This window comes from Melopsittacus undulatus, chromosome 8, assembly GCF_012275295.1.
Source record: "Melopsittacus undulatus isolate bMelUnd1 chromosome 8, bMelUnd1.mat.Z, whole genome shotgun sequence".
In the NCBI taxonomy this organism is placed as follows: domain Eukaryota; kingdom Metazoa; phylum Chordata; class Aves; order Psittaciformes; family Psittaculidae; genus Melopsittacus; species Melopsittacus undulatus.
In genome coordinates, this window is record NC_047534.1 from 27,511,788 (window position 1) to 27,529,808 (window position 18,021).

At 40.5% G+C, this 18,021-nt stretch overlaps 1 protein-coding gene across 2 annotated transcripts in view; it reads left to right on the forward strand.

Annotated features, from left to right (window-relative positions):
- The window catches only part of ANO1 (anoctamin 1), a 53,231-nt gene that overhangs the window by 6,111 nt on the left and 29,099 nt on the right, over nt 1–18,021 (forward strand). Inside the window, exons 3-11 of one of the 2 annotated variants that reach the window (XM_031050347.1) lie at nt 1,398–1,496; nt 3,048–3,199; nt 4,752–4,806; nt 6,967–7,018; nt 9,884–9,949; nt 10,436–10,491; nt 11,940–11,981; nt 15,568–15,632; nt 16,201–16,335. In XM_031050347.1, the coding sequence (XP_030906207.1) occupies nt 1,398–1,496; nt 3,048–3,199; nt 4,752–4,806; nt 6,967–7,018; nt 9,884–9,949; nt 10,436–10,491; nt 11,940–11,981; nt 15,568–15,632; nt 16,201–16,335 (722 nt within the window). The remainder of the gene's footprint in view (nt 1–1,397; nt 1,497–3,047; nt 3,200–4,751; nt 4,807–6,966; nt 7,019–9,883; nt 9,950–10,435; nt 10,492–11,939; nt 11,982–15,567; nt 15,633–16,200; nt 16,336–18,021) is intronic. The other variant, XM_031050348.1, reaches the window with a different exon arrangement.

Here is an 18,021-nt window from a genome sequence, read left to right on the forward strand (position 1 = left end):
AACACATATTTTGCATGTTATAATGCAAAAAAAAACCAAACACTTTCACTTCTCTGTCCCCCAGATGGATATAAGACTTGCTTTCTGTAAAACTTGCAATTTGTTGTAGTGAACTGGAAACTTGCTGTGCAAGCCACAGACAGTTAAATCCCTAGCAAAGTGGGAGGTCCCCACCTATGACATGTAATATTGTTTGAAGTGACAGATGAGGGCTCAGAGTTCAAGCCAGAACACCATGAAAGAGAGAGCTCTGCTCTTCCAGTGCAAGATACCAAATCAGATCAGAATGTATAGAGATGAAAGCAAGCCCCAGGAATTTTCACCAGCTTCCATATCCAGTTCATTCAGTGTAGGGGGAAAAACCTGCAATCCCTTGAGCTTGAAAAGCACACCCCAGAGTTGCACTGGAGGCCATACTAATTGCAAAGAGAGCAGAGGATTCTTAAACAGATTATGTTTGCTAAGTCACTGAAACTCCCTTCCGTGAGATAAATCCGAAGGTGATTTGGAAGCTGTGCCCTGTGAGAAGCCTGGCAGTTTATTATGACTTCTGAGTAACTGATTTCTAGAAAACCAGTTTGGAATGTTGCTGCATGAAAGCTAGTTATAATCACTGCCTGAATTGACACAGCAGTGAGATTAGAAAGATTCTTTCAAGCTTCTTGATCTTCTGTTTGTGGAGTGCCTGCTGGTTTAATGTAATTTTTCCAGTGGCTTTGAAATTATGATTCCTTTAAATTTATTGTCTCTTTAGGAGTCAATACAGGTACATGTGAGAGTGTCAGGAGCAAAATTCAGCTCAGAGAACTAGTGGGATGCAGGTGAACATTATCATTAACTTGGCTCCTTTTTTAATTTTTTGTTTTGTTTAATTGTACCTACCAGTTTTTCTAATTAAAATCCTTAGTGTTTTAATGCAGATGTTCACTTCTGTACCTGAGACTGCTTTCTTCCTGCAGTTCTGATCCTCTGAGACGCTGAGCAGCTCTTAGAAGGCAGCAGGAACTCTTTTAGCTCAACACACTCAAGAGATCATCCCATTTGGCTGGATGCCTATACTTCAGATTTAACTGCCTTAGTCTGTATTTGTGTCCATAGTCATTAGCTTTTATTTCCCAAACCCTTTTGATCTGTTTAACCTTGTGGTAATTGTTCTGGAAGACAATAACATTTTTGAATCAAATTTTATAGCAGCTCAGCACAAAGAGGTGTTCAGTGATTGTTCTGTTGTTAGAAACTGGCTGTCCCAAGTGAAGGAGATTTATTGTGTTGGTGGTAATAGTAACAATAGTTTGTTCCTGAAATACTTGTGAAACAGAAGGGGGAAAATATTTAATTTTCTTTCTTCAGTAATCTTTTGCTTTTTTTCAGTAAACCTCTTGCTTTTTTCTTTAAAGACTAAAATTCATGGGATTGGATTCGTAAAAATACATGCACCATGGAATGTGTTGTGTCGAGAGGCTGAATTTCTTAAGCTCAAGATGCCCACAAAAAAGGTGAGTCCTGATTTTCTTTTTTTGTTCCTCTGGAAGGTATAGTTTAAACATATCTCTGAGCACCTTATAAAACATGGACTTTTCTTCCCACAAGTGTTTTTAAAATAGTCAACTAATCTGTACAGAAAATAAGTGCCACAGACTTGTTTACTTGGGAAAGCAGAAAGAATATACAGAAGAAGGAATGGAAATCCAGAATTCCTGGCACGTACCTGTACACAGTGAGAGTTATCTCATGTGATGCCTCATTCTCACAGTGTTTTAAAAGAAGAGGTTGCAACTGATGATGACATTTCTGTGTGTGTTTCAGAGGCTTTTTCCTCACCTAAAACCCTGAACTGCTAAAAATGATCATGAGGGTAACAATTTGTTTGCAGTCTTGCAGGCTTTAGTGAGTAGTCATATACCTCATTAGTCATGTTTACAGGAGTTGGGACTACTGTACCGCAAAATAAATTACCTTTCAGAAGATTTGAAATATCATTAAAGAAATGACAGTGTATTTTCATCAGTTCTAAATCATCTGTGATAGATTGCTACCTGCTCACTGAGCATAGTTTAGAGATGGATTAATATTTAAACATTTACTAAGTGCACATCCCAGAGTACAGAGAGAAGTCTATAATGGACCAAGGATAGTCTTAAAGCCCAGTGTCATTTGTTACAACACTAAAGCCACATTTCTGGTTTGGATTTCAGATTAATCCCCATTATTGCCTCACTCGCCTCCAATTTTAATCGAAAGCACAATAAGATTAAAAAAAGTCTGTTGTGATCCTGTGGTTAAAGCTGCTTTGCCACAAAAGAGAAGTTATATGGACATTCTGTGGGCCTTTTTACTGAGTGTGAAAGAGGTAACCTAGCCCTGCAAGACATTGCCCAGGAGAAGTCATGTGCCTGAAAACACCCTCAGACCCCTAAAGCCTTATTTCCAGGCAAGCATCTTCCTGCAGTGGGAGTCTGGCCCTGTATCTGTGCCTAGTTTATGTGGCTCAGAGAGGGAAGCCTGTAAAATCTTCCTCTGCGACCTGCTAACACAATTTCTGCCTTTAGTGCTACAGAATTGCAGTTGCAATTCAAGATATTGTGGTTCCTTTATATGGAAAAGGGGAAACTCCTGAGATCTATACAATATTCCCAGGAAAGCCCCCTGAGAGAGGAGACCACTCCTGCTGTTTCGCACAGGGACTCCATGGCTCCTTCATTTCTTTGTCCCCTTGCACAATGAAAATAGTAAATGCTAGAGGAGCTGGTGTCTCAGGAGCCAGTGCTGATTCTAGGTCCATGGCACATCTCAGTCTGATTATTTAGAGTCAAACACAGTCCATGTTTTGGCTCAGAGGAAGAGTAGTAACCTTCTTCTGCTTGCCTTGGTTTGCTTTTCCCATCTGTCTCTGTCTTTTTGAATGTTTTCAAGAAGGTAAGCTATGCTTCTTGATAATTTATTGTGATGTATTTATGTAATAGACAGTTTATTCCTTACAGTTCACTATCCTTTAAGGGTAAGCAAAAAGCAATGAAATTTCACTGTTTTTCTCTTTGCCCACACAGATGTATCAGATCAATCAGACCCACGGTCTTCTGAAAAAGATTAATTCTGTCATTCAAAAAATAACAGAACCCATCCAGCCAAAAGTAGCAGAACACAAACCTCAGACAGTGAAGCGCCTCTCCTACCCCTTCTCCAGAGAGAAACAGCACTTGTAAGTGGAAGCTTTCTGTAAATGTTATGTCAAGAGGTTCCAGCCTTTCTGCTAGTAGCTAAGGCACCAAAAGGTGACAGGGAAAATGAACTCCAACACTTTCTTAGGCATTAGAAGAAATCTGGAGAGGAGATTTGGGCAAGGGCCTATGAGGACAGGACAAAGGGGAATGGCTTTAACCTGTCAGAGGGGAGATTGATATGAGCTCTTAGGGAGAAGTTCTTCCCTGTGAGGGTGATGAGGCCCTGGCACAGGTTGCCCAGAGAAGCTGTGGCTGCCCCATCCCTGGCAGTGTTCAAGGCCAGGTTGGATGTGGCTTGGAGCAACCTGGTCTAGTGGAAGGTGTCCCTGCCCATGGCAGGAGGTTGGAACTAGATGGGCTTTAAGATCCGTTCCCACCCAAAGCAGTCTGGGATTCTGTGATTACTATAAAGAATATTTCCATTTTGCAGTAAATATACTTTTTTCTTTTTCCTCACTGTTGAGGAATGAGGCTTGTAGAGCTCCTCTTGTGAAATCTGTGTGGTTTAGCTACTGTTGTGGTACATAATATGTATCTATGTAACTCTACACATCAACTCCTAGACTTGCCAAACACGATTTGTAATGTGATTTTGCAATAGTCTTTTCCATATAAAACAAAATCCTTGATGAAACTTGTAGCCAAAGATGTGGGTTGATAAATTTCAGAATAATTTCAGTCATCCAGTATGGGCAGCTCAGACATGTTCTGTCAACCAGGCCTTGTCTTTGGAAATGTGATGAAGTTGGTGGTAGCTTTGCCTTCGATTTCGAATCAGAATGTGGGTGTAGGAAAAAATCATATGGTGAGGCCCAGCCAAAGTTTTGACTGCCCTGGATTGCTTTGCGGCTCCTCTTCCTTGGCCAGCGTCCCAGAGGAGAAGCTTTGAAGGTTGTGTTTATGTATGTGCCAGCTGGAACAAATAACAGTCCTAGGGCAGGATTTCTTCATGGTACATAAAGGGGTTTTAGTTTTTAATCAAGAGATGCAGAACACTGATGGAGTTGTGTGTATTAGTTGGGTCAGGCAATGTTAGTGACATTTGACAAGTTCTTGGACTTGCATGTAGGATGTTCCTGCAGCTAAAGAGAAGGCCCCAAAGGTGCTCCTTAGGTTAGGTGCAGATGTGTCTTATGCTTTTTGCAGTGGTGGCTTTTTAATGTGATCCTACCTGTGTCTGTTCTGAATAATGGAGGCAAGAGCAGCCTCACAGGGTTTGATGTACAGACAAGATGTAAAGATTATTAGGAAAATTTGAGGCCAGCAGTGGTTGGGAATTCAACTTCAGTGAGCATCAACAATGTCTTTTGTACGGAAAAACCTAGAAATATATAACTGGTGAACTCTTTAAAATATGACAGGTGAGATGGACTTTCTTTGTAACAAGGTTTCTACAAGCTATTCTTCAGTATTAGCTATGGGAGATCCACAGGAACAATAGAAACATTGAAGTGGACAACAAAAGCAGGAAATTACTGGCTTTTTTGTTTGTTTTTTAACCTAATGGGCTTCTATCTAATCTTTTAACAGATTTGATTTGTCTGACAGAGATTCCTTCTTTGACAGCAAAACAAGGAGCACTATAGTAAGTACCATATATAAATGATGTATGGGGTGTATTGCCTCAATCGTGGTGTTAATAACCCCTTTGCCAGCTCTAGGGTCTTTCTGCTTCTTCAATGCTAGTTCAGGACTTCGCCTTTTGTAATTAAACAAGAAATCAAGGGTAGGACAGGAATATGATACCACAAACTACATTCCAGTGCTTTCTTGTGACTTTTAGAACATAAAATGGAGTGGGGAGGAAGGTGTAGCCTTCTTTATAGCCACTGAGGGGGGAATTGCAATCCAGCCCATATGAAATCCAAGGCAGTTGGAAGGGTCCATGCCAAGCAGACTTGCTGCGACACATTTCAAGTATAATGTGGACTCTTTGCCCCATTCCACTGCTGCTAATCGGTGCATTGGAATGTGACTGTGAGCATGCTTTTATCTTATATTTAACATTAGCCTTTGGGGTTGCTAAGTGGTTTCAAAAAGAGCTTATATCACATTTATAGCCGCCTTTTCTTGCTGTGGTGATAAGGGGTGTAAGATATCTAACTTCCCTTTCCTGCTTTGAAATGCCAGTGTGGGGACCCTAGAATGTAGTTTCCCTGTAACAGCTTGAAATGCACTTGTTTGATGCGAGCGCAGGTTATCAGGGCTATGTGTGTTTGACCAGGGAGGGCAGATGCAGTAGCACAGAGATGTTGAAAAAAAAAGACAAACATTGAATTGATTTATTTGTGATAAAGCATTTCAGATGATATCAAAAAAAAAAAGGCCAGTTTTTGTTTGTAGACTTTCTTTCATATGTCCAGATGTCTGTTAAAAACCCTTGTAAGTACAAGAAACTTAAGGGAGCACATGAAGAATTAAAATTCATGGCAACAAGCTGAGAAAGATGGCAAGAATGGCACTGTAGAACAAGAGGGTGAGCAAGACGAACTGAAACAAAAGGAGCTCATAGCAGAGGCTGGGAGAAAGAGGAAAGATGGGGGTTTTGTAAACCAATCAAGGAACACTGGACATATAACAAAAATGCTGGTAGTATGTTGCTTTGTTTGAAACCCCTGTAAGTCACCCAGTAATAGAAGACACGCTGAATGTTTCCCAAGCATCATTTTATCCTTTGTGTTCTTCGTTCTTTAAAATTCTGTCCTGCTTTTCTCATCGGTATTTTTAAACCACAGTGCAAATATTGACCCTTCCACCCACTCCGAAATGCACAGGAATCTAATCACTGCCTGTGGGTCTTTGATGAATAGAAACTAAGCCAAAGAACTTTCACTTATTTAAAATAAAAATGTGCATTATATAACTGGAAGTCTCTGTGACAGCCCTTGAACTCATGAAGCTCCAAGATGATGACAGACAGATCAGCTGTGGGACTTGCTCTACATGCCCTCATTCATTTCCTTCCCTCTGGCAATTGAGCGGCAATCAAGTTAGTGCATGGATTAGTGGCCATCCCAAAGGAAACTGGTCCCTGATTCCTCTGGCAGGCCAAACAATTGGGCAGTAGGTGCCTCTGAGGTTTTCCCCTAGTGCCCTCTCCCTGGCCAGCCTCACACCGGCACAGTGCTTGCCTAAAAGCATTGCTGCACAAGAATGGCTGAAAGCTTCACCGCTCGGGCAGCATCCTGAGATGTGCAAAGGTTATTTAACACAGTAAATGCAATAAATCCTAAAATAAATACATCTGTTTTGCTACTGAGGTTGTGCAAACTCAGAAGTTTTAAGGTCAGCCTGTGTTAGTCCAGTTTCTGATGAACAGCTCCATGTTGTGGATATGTTAGGAGCCTGAAGCTCACCTGAGATCCTTGGCTTGAAGCCAGCTTGTGCCATCAGAGGTGAGGGAAGAGCTTGTCTAGCACACTGCCTGGTCCTGGTACAAGAGGGCTTTTGATCAGTGATCAATGTCTACCATGAGCAAAACCAGCATTTCTGATACGTGACAGATGAGCTGTTTCCCTATTTCCTACAATCATTTATGTTAGTAGCTGGTTATTTCATTGAGCATTTCTCTCTTGCATGGAAATCTTTAAGCCCTGCTCTTCTGAATACCATGACTTTTATTAAAGAATGATGACTTCATTGGCATCTTGGTTTTGCCAATATTTGAGCTGTACACAAAAAGATTGTGCTTTTCACTGGCAGTAGCTGAAGTAACCCTTTCATTTCTTTTATTTTACTTCTGTAGGTTTATGAAATATTGAAAAGAACAACATGTACCAAAGCAAAATATAGCATGGGTAAGGAACTTCATTTAGCTCTAAGATCGATATTGTTTTCAGGTATTGAAAATAATTGCAAGCTGTGGAGTTTAGGTTTTTCCCTGCTCTCCAATTTGATGTATGTGGATATAATTGTTTTATTTGGAACTTTAATTTACTTAATGTAGCCATTTGGATTTTTTTCAAATGTGAATTTATAGATTCAACTCTAAATTAAATGGTGAGCATATAGGCACTGCAGATGTCAGTTGGGTCCTTCGCAGCAGGACTGGATGGTGATATAAATCAGTGGCTAATACCTGCTCTGCATTGGTTCAATTTTGCACACACTGATGTGGATGAGGGTATTACCATGAATTTCAGTAACTGCAGTGAAGGTCTGTGTCTTGGTTCATTCCTTCTAAGTAGGAACTTTACATTTTTATCAAGGGATTGCTTTTCAATGACTTGAATGGAATGGTCTTAATTGATGACTGCCCCAAACACTGTCCTAAATGGAACTGAGATGACCCAGATTAAACAGCCAAGGACTAAGGCATGGACTGAAAGCTGGCATATCTCTTAGCCCTTAGAGCAGTTGTTGCAAGTCAGTGAGTGTGAAGTTTGTACTGCCATGGCAAGTCACTTTTAGGATTTCAGCCTTAGGGCTTCACTGTAAAAGCTAAATTCATGATGCGGAAGCTAAATTCATAATGCGGGTAAACATGAATTGCAAATCAAGTCACCTTAAATATTTGTTGGCACTTAGAAACTTGATTTTATGTGTATTATGATAGATAGGTATATACTTGACTCTGGGACCAGAGTTAATAAATAGCTAATGATAAACCTAATCATAGAAGGTAGAAGGCTGAATTCCTTCAGGTCCAAGCTTCTCAACAGTAAGCCAATAGAAACAAATTTGTAAGAGAAAAATGCATGTGAGAAAACGTTTGATAACTGTTGGAATCTGTTATGGTACTTATTTGCCTACAAGCGGTTAAATAAAACAATGGGAACTTGAATTACCGGTAGTTCTATTCAATATTGACCCATGAGCTGCTTAGAAATACATCAAATAATAGAAGAATAATTATGCCAAAAATTATTTCCATGCTTTGACTTTTCTGTTGAAGTAACAAAATACAATGTACAATTGTTGAGTCCTTATATACACTAAATTTTGGTGTTCAGCCAGTATTGACAGAAGTGCTTCCCTGTAGCATGTGAAATCCAAATTAATCTGTGACTTTCAGGACCTTTTTTGAGCCTGGTGCTGGATCATTTTCATTGGAAATTACGTATTTGCACTCTTGAAAGGGGCAGGTCATACAGTTCAGTTTGAATTCTTGCTTTGTAATTGGTTAACTCGATTTATTTATCTTTTTTCTGTGTGTGTGTGTGTGTCCAGAAATGGGAAATGCATTAGAGATTAGTTGAATAGGGTAGAAGCTAAAAGAAGGTAAGGTGTTAGGATTCCTGAATCATTCTGAGATTAGCAAGGCCACACAGTATACCTAATAAAATATACCTAATAAAATGTCATTAGGCTAGCCCATCCATGGGTACACTCAGCCTAAATCAATCAGGTCCTTTGTGTTCCAGCACAACCCAGCAGAGGTGGCAAACAGATTTGAGCAAACACAGATAGTGCTGCAACATTTCTGCCCAGCAGGAAAAAGCTGCCTAGTGAACACTGCAGTCTTTGTTATTTAGTATGAAAATGTGTGAAAATATCAATGTGCCTTTATTGTTAAATGCTAAGATGTACAAGGGTACTATGTAGCTCTTGGTCTCACAGCCCTACTAGTTGTTTCTGCAGATATGTGGAGGCATTTGCAGACAATTCATAGTACTATTCTAATCTTAAATAGGACTTTGAAAATCAATGATACTGCAAGATACCAAGTACTCCTGGGGTACTTCCTCCAGCAAGTGATTAGTATTTCAAAAATGGTCAGGAACTTGAAAAATTCTCATTTCAAGAACAATCAAAAAAGTCTCAGTGAACCTACTGTTCAGTGAACTGTTTCCTGGTTCATAGTCACTGTTCCTCCAAGTCTAGTCCCGCACTTTTAGCAATGAACTGATGGGCAACATGGAGCACACTGCAGTACATCCTTTTTCTTTAGTTTTTCTAAGTCCTTTAAAATTCTCCAAGATGCGCTATATATATGTGTGTATATATAATTTGGCATTAATGAACTTAGCCTTGCACAAAGACAAGTATAGAATCATAGAATCCCAGACTAGTTTGGGTTGAAAGGGATCTTAAAGCTCATCCCGTTCCAACTCCCTGCCACAGGCAGGACACCTTCCACTAGACCCGGTTGCTCCAAGCCCCATCCAATCTGGCCTTGAGCACTGCCAGGGATGGAGCAGCCACAGCTTCTCTGGGCAACCTGTGCCAGGGCCTCACCACTGTCACAGGGAAGAGCTTCTGCCTAAGAGCTCATTAAGTACTTGACTTAGTCTGATTCAGCACCCAAGACTGATATGTTAAATCTCCAAATATATCTTCACAGATAACACGACACCTTCAGATGTGGATAATACTCTGTAATTGGAAGTAGCTTTATTAATGCCAGAAGCTGCAGCGAGAACATCAGAGAAGTAATGTCGTAGTGTACCATATTATTTCTCTGATGTTCTCACTTTGCGGGCTACAGCCCTCAAAGGTCCAGTTCCAGCCAACTGACCTTTGGGAATCCCTCACTTGTGCTCATTCAAACTTACACGTTAAGTCCTCCTAATCCACCTGTACTCTGGCCCCAAGTTAAGGAGCAATACCTAACCTGGGAAAGCAGGACTCCTCAAAGTCCCTTCTGCCACATACAGTTTATAGATAAAGCATTAATTGCTTTCAGCCTCATGCATGTCACTAATAAACGGATGTGTAAACAGGGAAAGGAGAGGGAAGAAAGAAGGAAGCTACCCTTTTAAATAAAAGACGAAAATGTGGTAAATATGGTGAGTATTACGCCAAGGTCTTTGCAAAGGCTTTCCCTACATTTTCTCTAATCAATCTGAAATGTGAATTCAAAACTTTGAGTGGATGATGCGTGCGTATGTGTATTCCCATATGCCATCAATTCCAGCCATATTCTTCATGTGATCCAGCCTTCTGCTACACACTCTCAAATCTGCAGGCTTGCCCTTCAATCAAACTGACTTTCCAGAAAATGCAATTTATTTTAATGACTAATTTCAAGTCATTGGCTTCTAATTCTTGATTCTCAAATATATATGACTTCCTCTTGCTCTTTGCAGTTTTCTATTTCATAAAATGAGTCATGTTTAATAACCTATATGATTAAAAATGAAACTACATGGAAAGGAATGAGATGGCAGGAAAATTATTATCTGACTGTTATTTTGAGAGAAATCTTCAGGAAGATGAAGTGAGACTGTCTCACCTCAAAATTATAAATAACTATTGTGTCTTTATTTTTTAAGGGATCACCAGCCTGCTTGCCAATGGAGTTTACAGTGCTGCATATCCTTTGCATGATGTAAGTGATCTTGCAATATATTTTACATGTCTACTACCTGACACCAAGAAATCCTTAATGTGTTACGTATTAATGGCATAATCTCAAACATGAGCGTTTTTGGGCATGACCTCCTGCTTGATTGTATCACAACTGCAGTAACTTCTGCAGGTTGTTTCCATCATTCTGCTTGCTTTTAATGAATTCCCCACCTTTATTCTGCCTCTGATGATCATAACTGACATTTGAATGTAACATTAGAAGAGTTGTTTTGGTGGCTTAGCAAATGAAATGCTTCTGTTATTTGCTGACCTTCTGCACCCACAATCCCTGGCATCAGTGCTAGGAAACATATTTATTCCTGGGGCAGCGAGTGGCTAGTTCCCTCATGCACATCTCCCTGGCATCCTCCTTGCAAGTGCAGAGACCATAAGAACCATAAGCAAGACTTTGAAGTGACGTCTTTCATGGGACAGGATGTGCCTGCAGACCTTCTTCCTGTTGAAGTCTGCTTTTGAGCAGTTGAGTAAGATGTCAAGAGTATGCTCAACTGTAGTGTTTATTGAGAGGGTTAGAGAGAGGGAGGGAATTTTGGTGGCACTCCTACTTGGTCCTGCCAGAGGTGCACAGGTTCAACTGGAACTGACAAACACACTTGCTCTTAACTAGACCCTTACAGAGAGGCTTGGCAGATGTCAAGGTGATGCAGCAGTCATGCTGCTCACAATGTGTTTGCTGTGTGAGCATACAAGAGCCGGTTTTCTGGCACGGGATGTGAAGATGAAGTATGTCTTCCTAGTTTTCTGCTCCCCTCATTCACGCTGTTTTTGCATGGTTCCGCAAATATTTTATCTCAGTGTAGCTGAGACCAGAACAGCCTTTTTATCTGCCTGATGTTTATCATAAATGTCAGGCATTCTTAAACTACAGCATTATCGCTTAGAAATCGAGAAAGGTTAAATAACTTCTCTGCGTGTACTTCTCTCATGTCTTTAGACAGCTATTGATAGTCTTGTATATAAGTTATTGTCTTGGTTTACTCCTTTATCATATTTAAAAATAGCTCAAAATTAAAACCTCAAATCTAATCAGCCGTGAGTGTTTGGAGAGTCTAGATAGGGATCAGGTCTCCCAGCTGGTCTCTTTTCTTTCAAGTGGACTGAGCTGAACCCCAAATACCATGGCGATACCACATCCTTTCCCTTGACATTTTTAGGCCACCTTTATCACTTATTCATTTCTTTTGCCCCAGTGACAGATATTATTACTCTTTCTTAATGTGCCTGCCAACAGAAGACAAAGTGTGCTATGACAAATGACCTCCTAAAATACAGCATTATTTTACATATTGCTTTTTCTGGTTTTGATGCATTAAGTGCGTGGGATACATGGGTATGCAAGATGCAGAGCAGTTCTGGATGAGACTCACTGACTGACGCACATTTTCTGTTGTTTTTTTTCTTTTCAAGGGTGACTATGAAGGTGAAAATATTGAACCAAATGACAGAAAAGTAAGTTGATATCAAGGGGATTTAATGTATTTGCAGGAGTCCCAGCCTGAGGAGTCACCTGTTGGAATACCATAAAAAAAAAAAAGCCACTAAATGTCAAGCAGTAGAAATACAGTATTTTCCAAGGTTTAAATTTGACCAAATATGGTCTTTTATAATGTTACGTTTCTTGCCATGTTAGTAAGAGTACTGACAGGAGTGACATAGAACTCCTAAAGTTCAGATGGTGTAATTTCAGGCCACCTCTGATGAGAATACACTCAGCTGTATTCTGATATCTGTATCTGACATAAATCCTGCTGTGCTCCATGGTGAGCTCTGGGCTCAGCACTGCAACCTCTGCTGAATTAATGTGCTGTGATCTAGAGTGTGAGGATCAGAACTGGTGGGGACATAAGGGTGGCAGTTGGAAACATAAGCATAGAAGTTACTGGGAGAGATAAAGACTGAATATTTATCAGAAATAAGACATTCTTGGCAAAGCTATAATGTGGGCTGCTCAGCCAGGAACTGCCCCATGGATGTGTACTGCTGCAGTGCATCACTTTTGGCTTAAGTCTGGGTTGAAATTGTGTTTTTATTGTCTGTACACTGAAAGAAATTTATTGTGGTAAAATGAGTAGGAATTATTAGAAGATAGTATTTCTGTGAGAAAAAGCAATTTTTTCACCCTTTACAGAAATGTTGATTTTGTAAATTCAATACTTTAATACAATTTCTATATACTCCCAGTCACACTTCTGTAAAGAAGAGAGGCTTTTTGTCTGTGCATCACACACAATCTAAAGTAGAGGTATTATAACCAGTTCTCCCCGAAGGAGACAATAAATTTGGGTGCCATTTATGTCAGGTTTTTAGATTTGAAACTTTACGTTTTGTTTCATGGTCACATCTCTGGAGAAATGCTGTGAACATTCAGGTTGTAGGAAAAGCTGATCTAAAGCCCTTCAGGTTGGTCATATAAAAATAGGTATCCCAAATTGAAGGTCTTCTGGGTCTTAATGTGCAAATGGCTCATCAAAGGACAGCGACTTTTATTTTCACTCCCCACCTCTATTGATTTGTGGTAAAAATACCACATACCTGTCATTTCATTATTAAGCAACACATTGCTCAACCAAAAATAGGATGAAAGTCCATGTTTTCTCAGAGTATCTGGGTTATCATCTCTATTACTAACTTTTCAAACTTCACAAATTCACTCATTTCACAAGTTCACTCTGTGTTTGGAAATGTTCACCTTGGCTTTTGACTTCAGTTGCCTCAAATAATCTTTTGGTGTGTTTTGGCACATCTCTTACGGTTTCTTGAAGCTTTCTTTAATCTAATCCAGTGCTAGGTCAGGCTTGTGCCTTTTTGAACAACAAAATTCAAGATTTGAGGCATAGAAAGGAAGTAAATATTTAGGGCTTGTGCACTGATCTCCTTTTATCATGTCTTTGAAGCTGTGCTTTGAATATCAGGCTGATAAATATCAGGATAAATGAGAGAATTCATTTATACTTTAGGCACAAATTTAGTTTGAATGTTGTACAAAATTAAAACATGGCACTGATGCAAAATCTCCTTAGTTTAGCATTTTCCTGATATGCCTGACCAGAAAAATAATCTAACAGCCAGTACAAACTTAGCTTGTAAAAATGAAGTAATAATAAATAATAAGAGGGTATTAGCTAGTGCACAAGGATGTTGAGGTGTCCCAAATTATTAACTGTTTCCCAGACATAGGCAGCTGGCCTTAAACTGTTGGAAAATATGGTTGAAAGAAACTTAAAGCAGAATAAAAACAAAATTTGCAAGGATGTTGTTTAATAAAGGCCTGCCTTTAGTTCCAGTCTCTGCTCTTACTATTGTGAGGAAACTAATACAGGTTAATGATCTGGGATTGCAGAGGGCAAAATCCACACTCCAGTTGGATTTTGATGTGGTATTTCTGTAAAAGTAAGGAAGTTGTACTATGAATGATTTAATCCATTTGCACAAGAAGCACAGCAGTTCAGCTTGGAAAGTTCGTGTTAGTGCGTTGGCAGGACTTTTTGCAGAACTGCTCTAGAAATGCTGTTGGCCGCATGACTTCTCTGTGATAAAAGGCAAGAGGCAGGATTGGACCCAGGCAGCAGCAGGGCATTTCACTGGAGAGATGGAGGAGGCTGACATCTGTCAAGCTTCTCCTGATAAAATAGCCTACCAACTGAAGGAAAAATATCCTATTTGGTCTATTCTTCTATGAACAAGATTAATCTTAATATACTCTTCACTATGAAGGTGCTGAGGCTCTGGTACAGGTTGCCCAGAGAAGCTGTGGCTGCCCCATCCCTGGCAGTGTTCAAGGACAGGTTGGACGGAGCTTGGAGCAACCTGGTCTAGTGGAAGGTGTCCCTGCCCATGGCAGGGGTTTGGAACGGGATGAGCTTTAAGGTCCCTTCCAACACAAAGCAGTGTTGGATTCTATGAACTGGTTTAGGTCTTGGTTCCCTGTGTAGTTTCTTCCACATCTGGGCTGGTTGTGCAGCCCTCACACACTGCTGGATACTTGTATAACCAAGCTCTGTATTTTTCTGCCTTTTTTTTTTCTTTTGCTTTTTTAACCCAGTACGTGATGAAAATAAATACTTCAGCACTAATCAGTTTATGCTCTTACACTTGAGAAAAGTAGCTAGATGAATTAATGAGACCAGAAGTGACCATCAAAGCATCTCTCTGAAATATCAGTAGTTAGTCCAGAACATCCTGCTACCAAGTTCATGTCACTGCATTGAAGCAGGGAGAAAAGCAGTGAAAGGAGACCTGACTTCACAAGCAGATGTCAAGCTTATTTTCCCCCGTTCCACAGAGGAGGTGATGGCTGCATGGCTAGTGAGCACAGTTTGTCTTCTCCAGTATTTTTGTATGCATGCTTACTTCTTGTTCACTCTGTTAGCTGAACAAGATCTGAAAAAATCAGATCTGAGAAGCACTATTTATGTATTTTATGAAGTAAAAGTTAAGTTGAAGGTCTCAGAGGAACCTATTTTTGTGAGGGACTCAATTTTATAAATCACGAATGGAGATCATTGTTTTCCTTGGCTTCTATCATAACCAAAAGGATAAGTGGAAATCATTGTGTTCTGTTAGTTTTAAAGCGGAAAACCTCCTAAATGCAGCCTTTGAGGCGCCTCTGCACAGCACCTCTTGATGGATGATGAATATAATAGCTTGTATAGTGAAAACAAAACAGCTCATTCTAGGGTTTTTTTTTTGTCTTCTAAGTCAAAGCATGTCCATCTTTCACATCCATTCTGCTAGATACCTTCTACAGATCATAAAATCAGGACTGCTCTCCCTGTCCCTACTATAATTATCCATCAATCCAGTTGCTGAAGAGCCTTTTAATGTACTAGAATTCATCACTGCATTACAGAATGCCGAACCATCAAATTTGTTTTTAATACTTAATGCACTCTGCGTGTATTGGCAAATGATAGGTTGAAACCACAAAGCAGTAAGACCGGATCCACAGCCTGGGCTCTGCAGTTTGCTGGGCTCAAAAGAGAAAATGTTCATGTCCAAGTGCTTTAGCTTTCTCTTTTGCCTTTCTGTTTCACAGCTCCTGTGTGAGGAGTGGGCAAGCTACGGTGTCTTTTACAAGTACCAGCCAATCGACCTGGTGAGGTGAGAGTTCAGCCCTTCCCGTCATGTTTCCATGGGGAACACTGAACCTGTGCATGGTGATGCTTGTGTGAGTGTCCCCACAGGGATGCTGCCTTCAGTGCCACCCTGGGGGATTCCAGAGAATGGGACATTCATTGGGAGAAAAGGAGTTTTCTGTGAGTTTAGAGGCATGCTGATGTATCTCACCTAGTGTGAAAGCTTGCAGGGGATATATTTTTAATGAATTTTGTTTGCTCGTGGTGAGAGCTGAGACTCTCAGAAGGAAATGTGGTGCTTTTTTAGGAGGATTTGATCACAGAAGATCCAAAGATACCAATTTACACAGCAGAAACACAGGGGAAAAAAATTCCTAGTCTGTCTGATTTACTTTCATGGTGCCTCTATAGCTGGATTAACTCCAAGCATCATGAGAAAGAAAGTCCTCTGAGAAGACAAAAATTCCCACAGGTCACTGGCTCTTACTTTGCCCATGCTTAATCCAGCTGCAATCTGTAATTTTAGCCATGTTGTATTTTAAGAAATAGAAAACATTTATCTCTCTTAATTCTCTTTTAAAAATGTGTTTCAGAAAGTACTTTGGAGAGAAGATTGGACTATATTTTGCCTGGCTGGGAGTTTATACACAGATGCTTATTCCAGCTTCAATTGTTGGGATTATCGTTTTCCTATATGGCTGTGCAACAGTGGATGAGAATATACCTAGGTAAACTAAAGAAATAAACAAGTTCTATTATCAGAGGCCACTAGAAACTCAAAGGTACCTTTCTCTAGAAATGTTTTGTTACTGAAGTGTTCAAGGCCAGCTTGGATGGGGCTTGGAGCAACCTGGTCTAGTGGAAAGTGTCCCTGCCCGTGGTGAGTTTGCAGTCCCACTGCTTCCTGCTGGCAGTAAGCTATGGAGAGCTCCTAAGGGCTGAGAGCAGGCAGCAGAACTACAGCATGGTTTTAAATCATTAGCATTTATTGTTAAATTGACTTGTGCAATTTGCATTGATGTGCTAAAAATAATTCTTGGCCAGTTGCTCAGGTGGTTGTTGGGTTTTTTTCCCTAACTCAGATCATTATGTTAAAACAAACCACAAAATACTGCTAATGATAGGGTTTAGTGCTTGCCATCATAAAATGCTGCAGAAGGCATTGTGTTACATAAAGATGAATCAAGAATATACATGCCTTAAAAAAGCTGCTGTGATCAGATTAACAAAATCTTGACATTGTACTATTTTTCCTTTTAGTAAGTTTTGTATTATAATGTTCTTAAAGCCCTATGATTTAGCATTATTTGCCCTGCTTGTATCATCAGCTGAAGATGAAAATTACACAGTTTGTACTGCAACCATAAGCCCTGAGTAACAAAGCAGATAATGGATATAAAAAAATAGATGGGTTTTTTTGTTCACTAAGATTGCTTTGTAGTGCTCCCAGCAGCTGAAGAAAGTCAAAGGGAGGGTTGCTGTTGCTGTTTCACAGATGGAGTGCATAGAAGAGAAGTTGGTTGAATTCCAGACTCTTGATCCTCAGCAGTTCCCTTATCCCTTATCTCCTGCTGTAGTTAGTATTTCAAAACTAGAATGATTTTTAATTTCAAGTTTTGCTGGGTTATTTTTTTACTGTAAGATCCTATAGTAAAGAGCTGTCATGGGTTGAGCAGTAGCAGTCATTTTCTCTCCTTCTTGTAGCTGGTGCATTTCTGTGTTCTGACTTCTGGGCTGGGAACAGTTGTTTGATAGCGAGCATGTTTTGAGGGTGTTTTTGTTCAAGGCCTTTTCTGAGCACGTGTTCTGCCGGGGAGGAGGGGAGGCCGGGAGGAAGGAGAGACAGGACACCTGACCCAGGCTAGCCAATGAGGTATTCCATACCATAGCACGTCATACCCAGGATGTAACCGGGAGAGACCCAGAAGGGCTGGAGCTCTGGGGGGAAATGGAGGAGGTATCGGTCGGTGCTCGGCCGGGCAGGGTGGAGTGAGTTATGGGTCGGTGGCTGGTGGGGTGTTGTATTCTCTTCACTTGTTGTTTGCTGTATCATTATTATTTGTAGTAGTAATGGCAGTAGTGATTTATGTTATACCTTAGCTATTAAACCGTTCTTATCTCAACCCATGGGGGCTACATTCTTTGGATTCTCCTTCCTAACCCTCCGGGAGTTGGGGGACTTGGTTTAAACCATGACAAGAGCATAGAGCCTTATGCATCTCATAATGCATCTCCCCTCTTCCCCGGAAAACAAGTAGGGCTGGGGATGGAGTATGACAGCAGCCTTGGGGGATTTCAGCCCCTACAATGGGGTAGGTTGTGGGCAGAGCCACTCGCTGGAGCAAGAGCTGGGAAGCACTGAAAGGGTAGGATCTGCTGGGCCTACAAGCCAGAAGCAGATGCTGTGCAAAGGA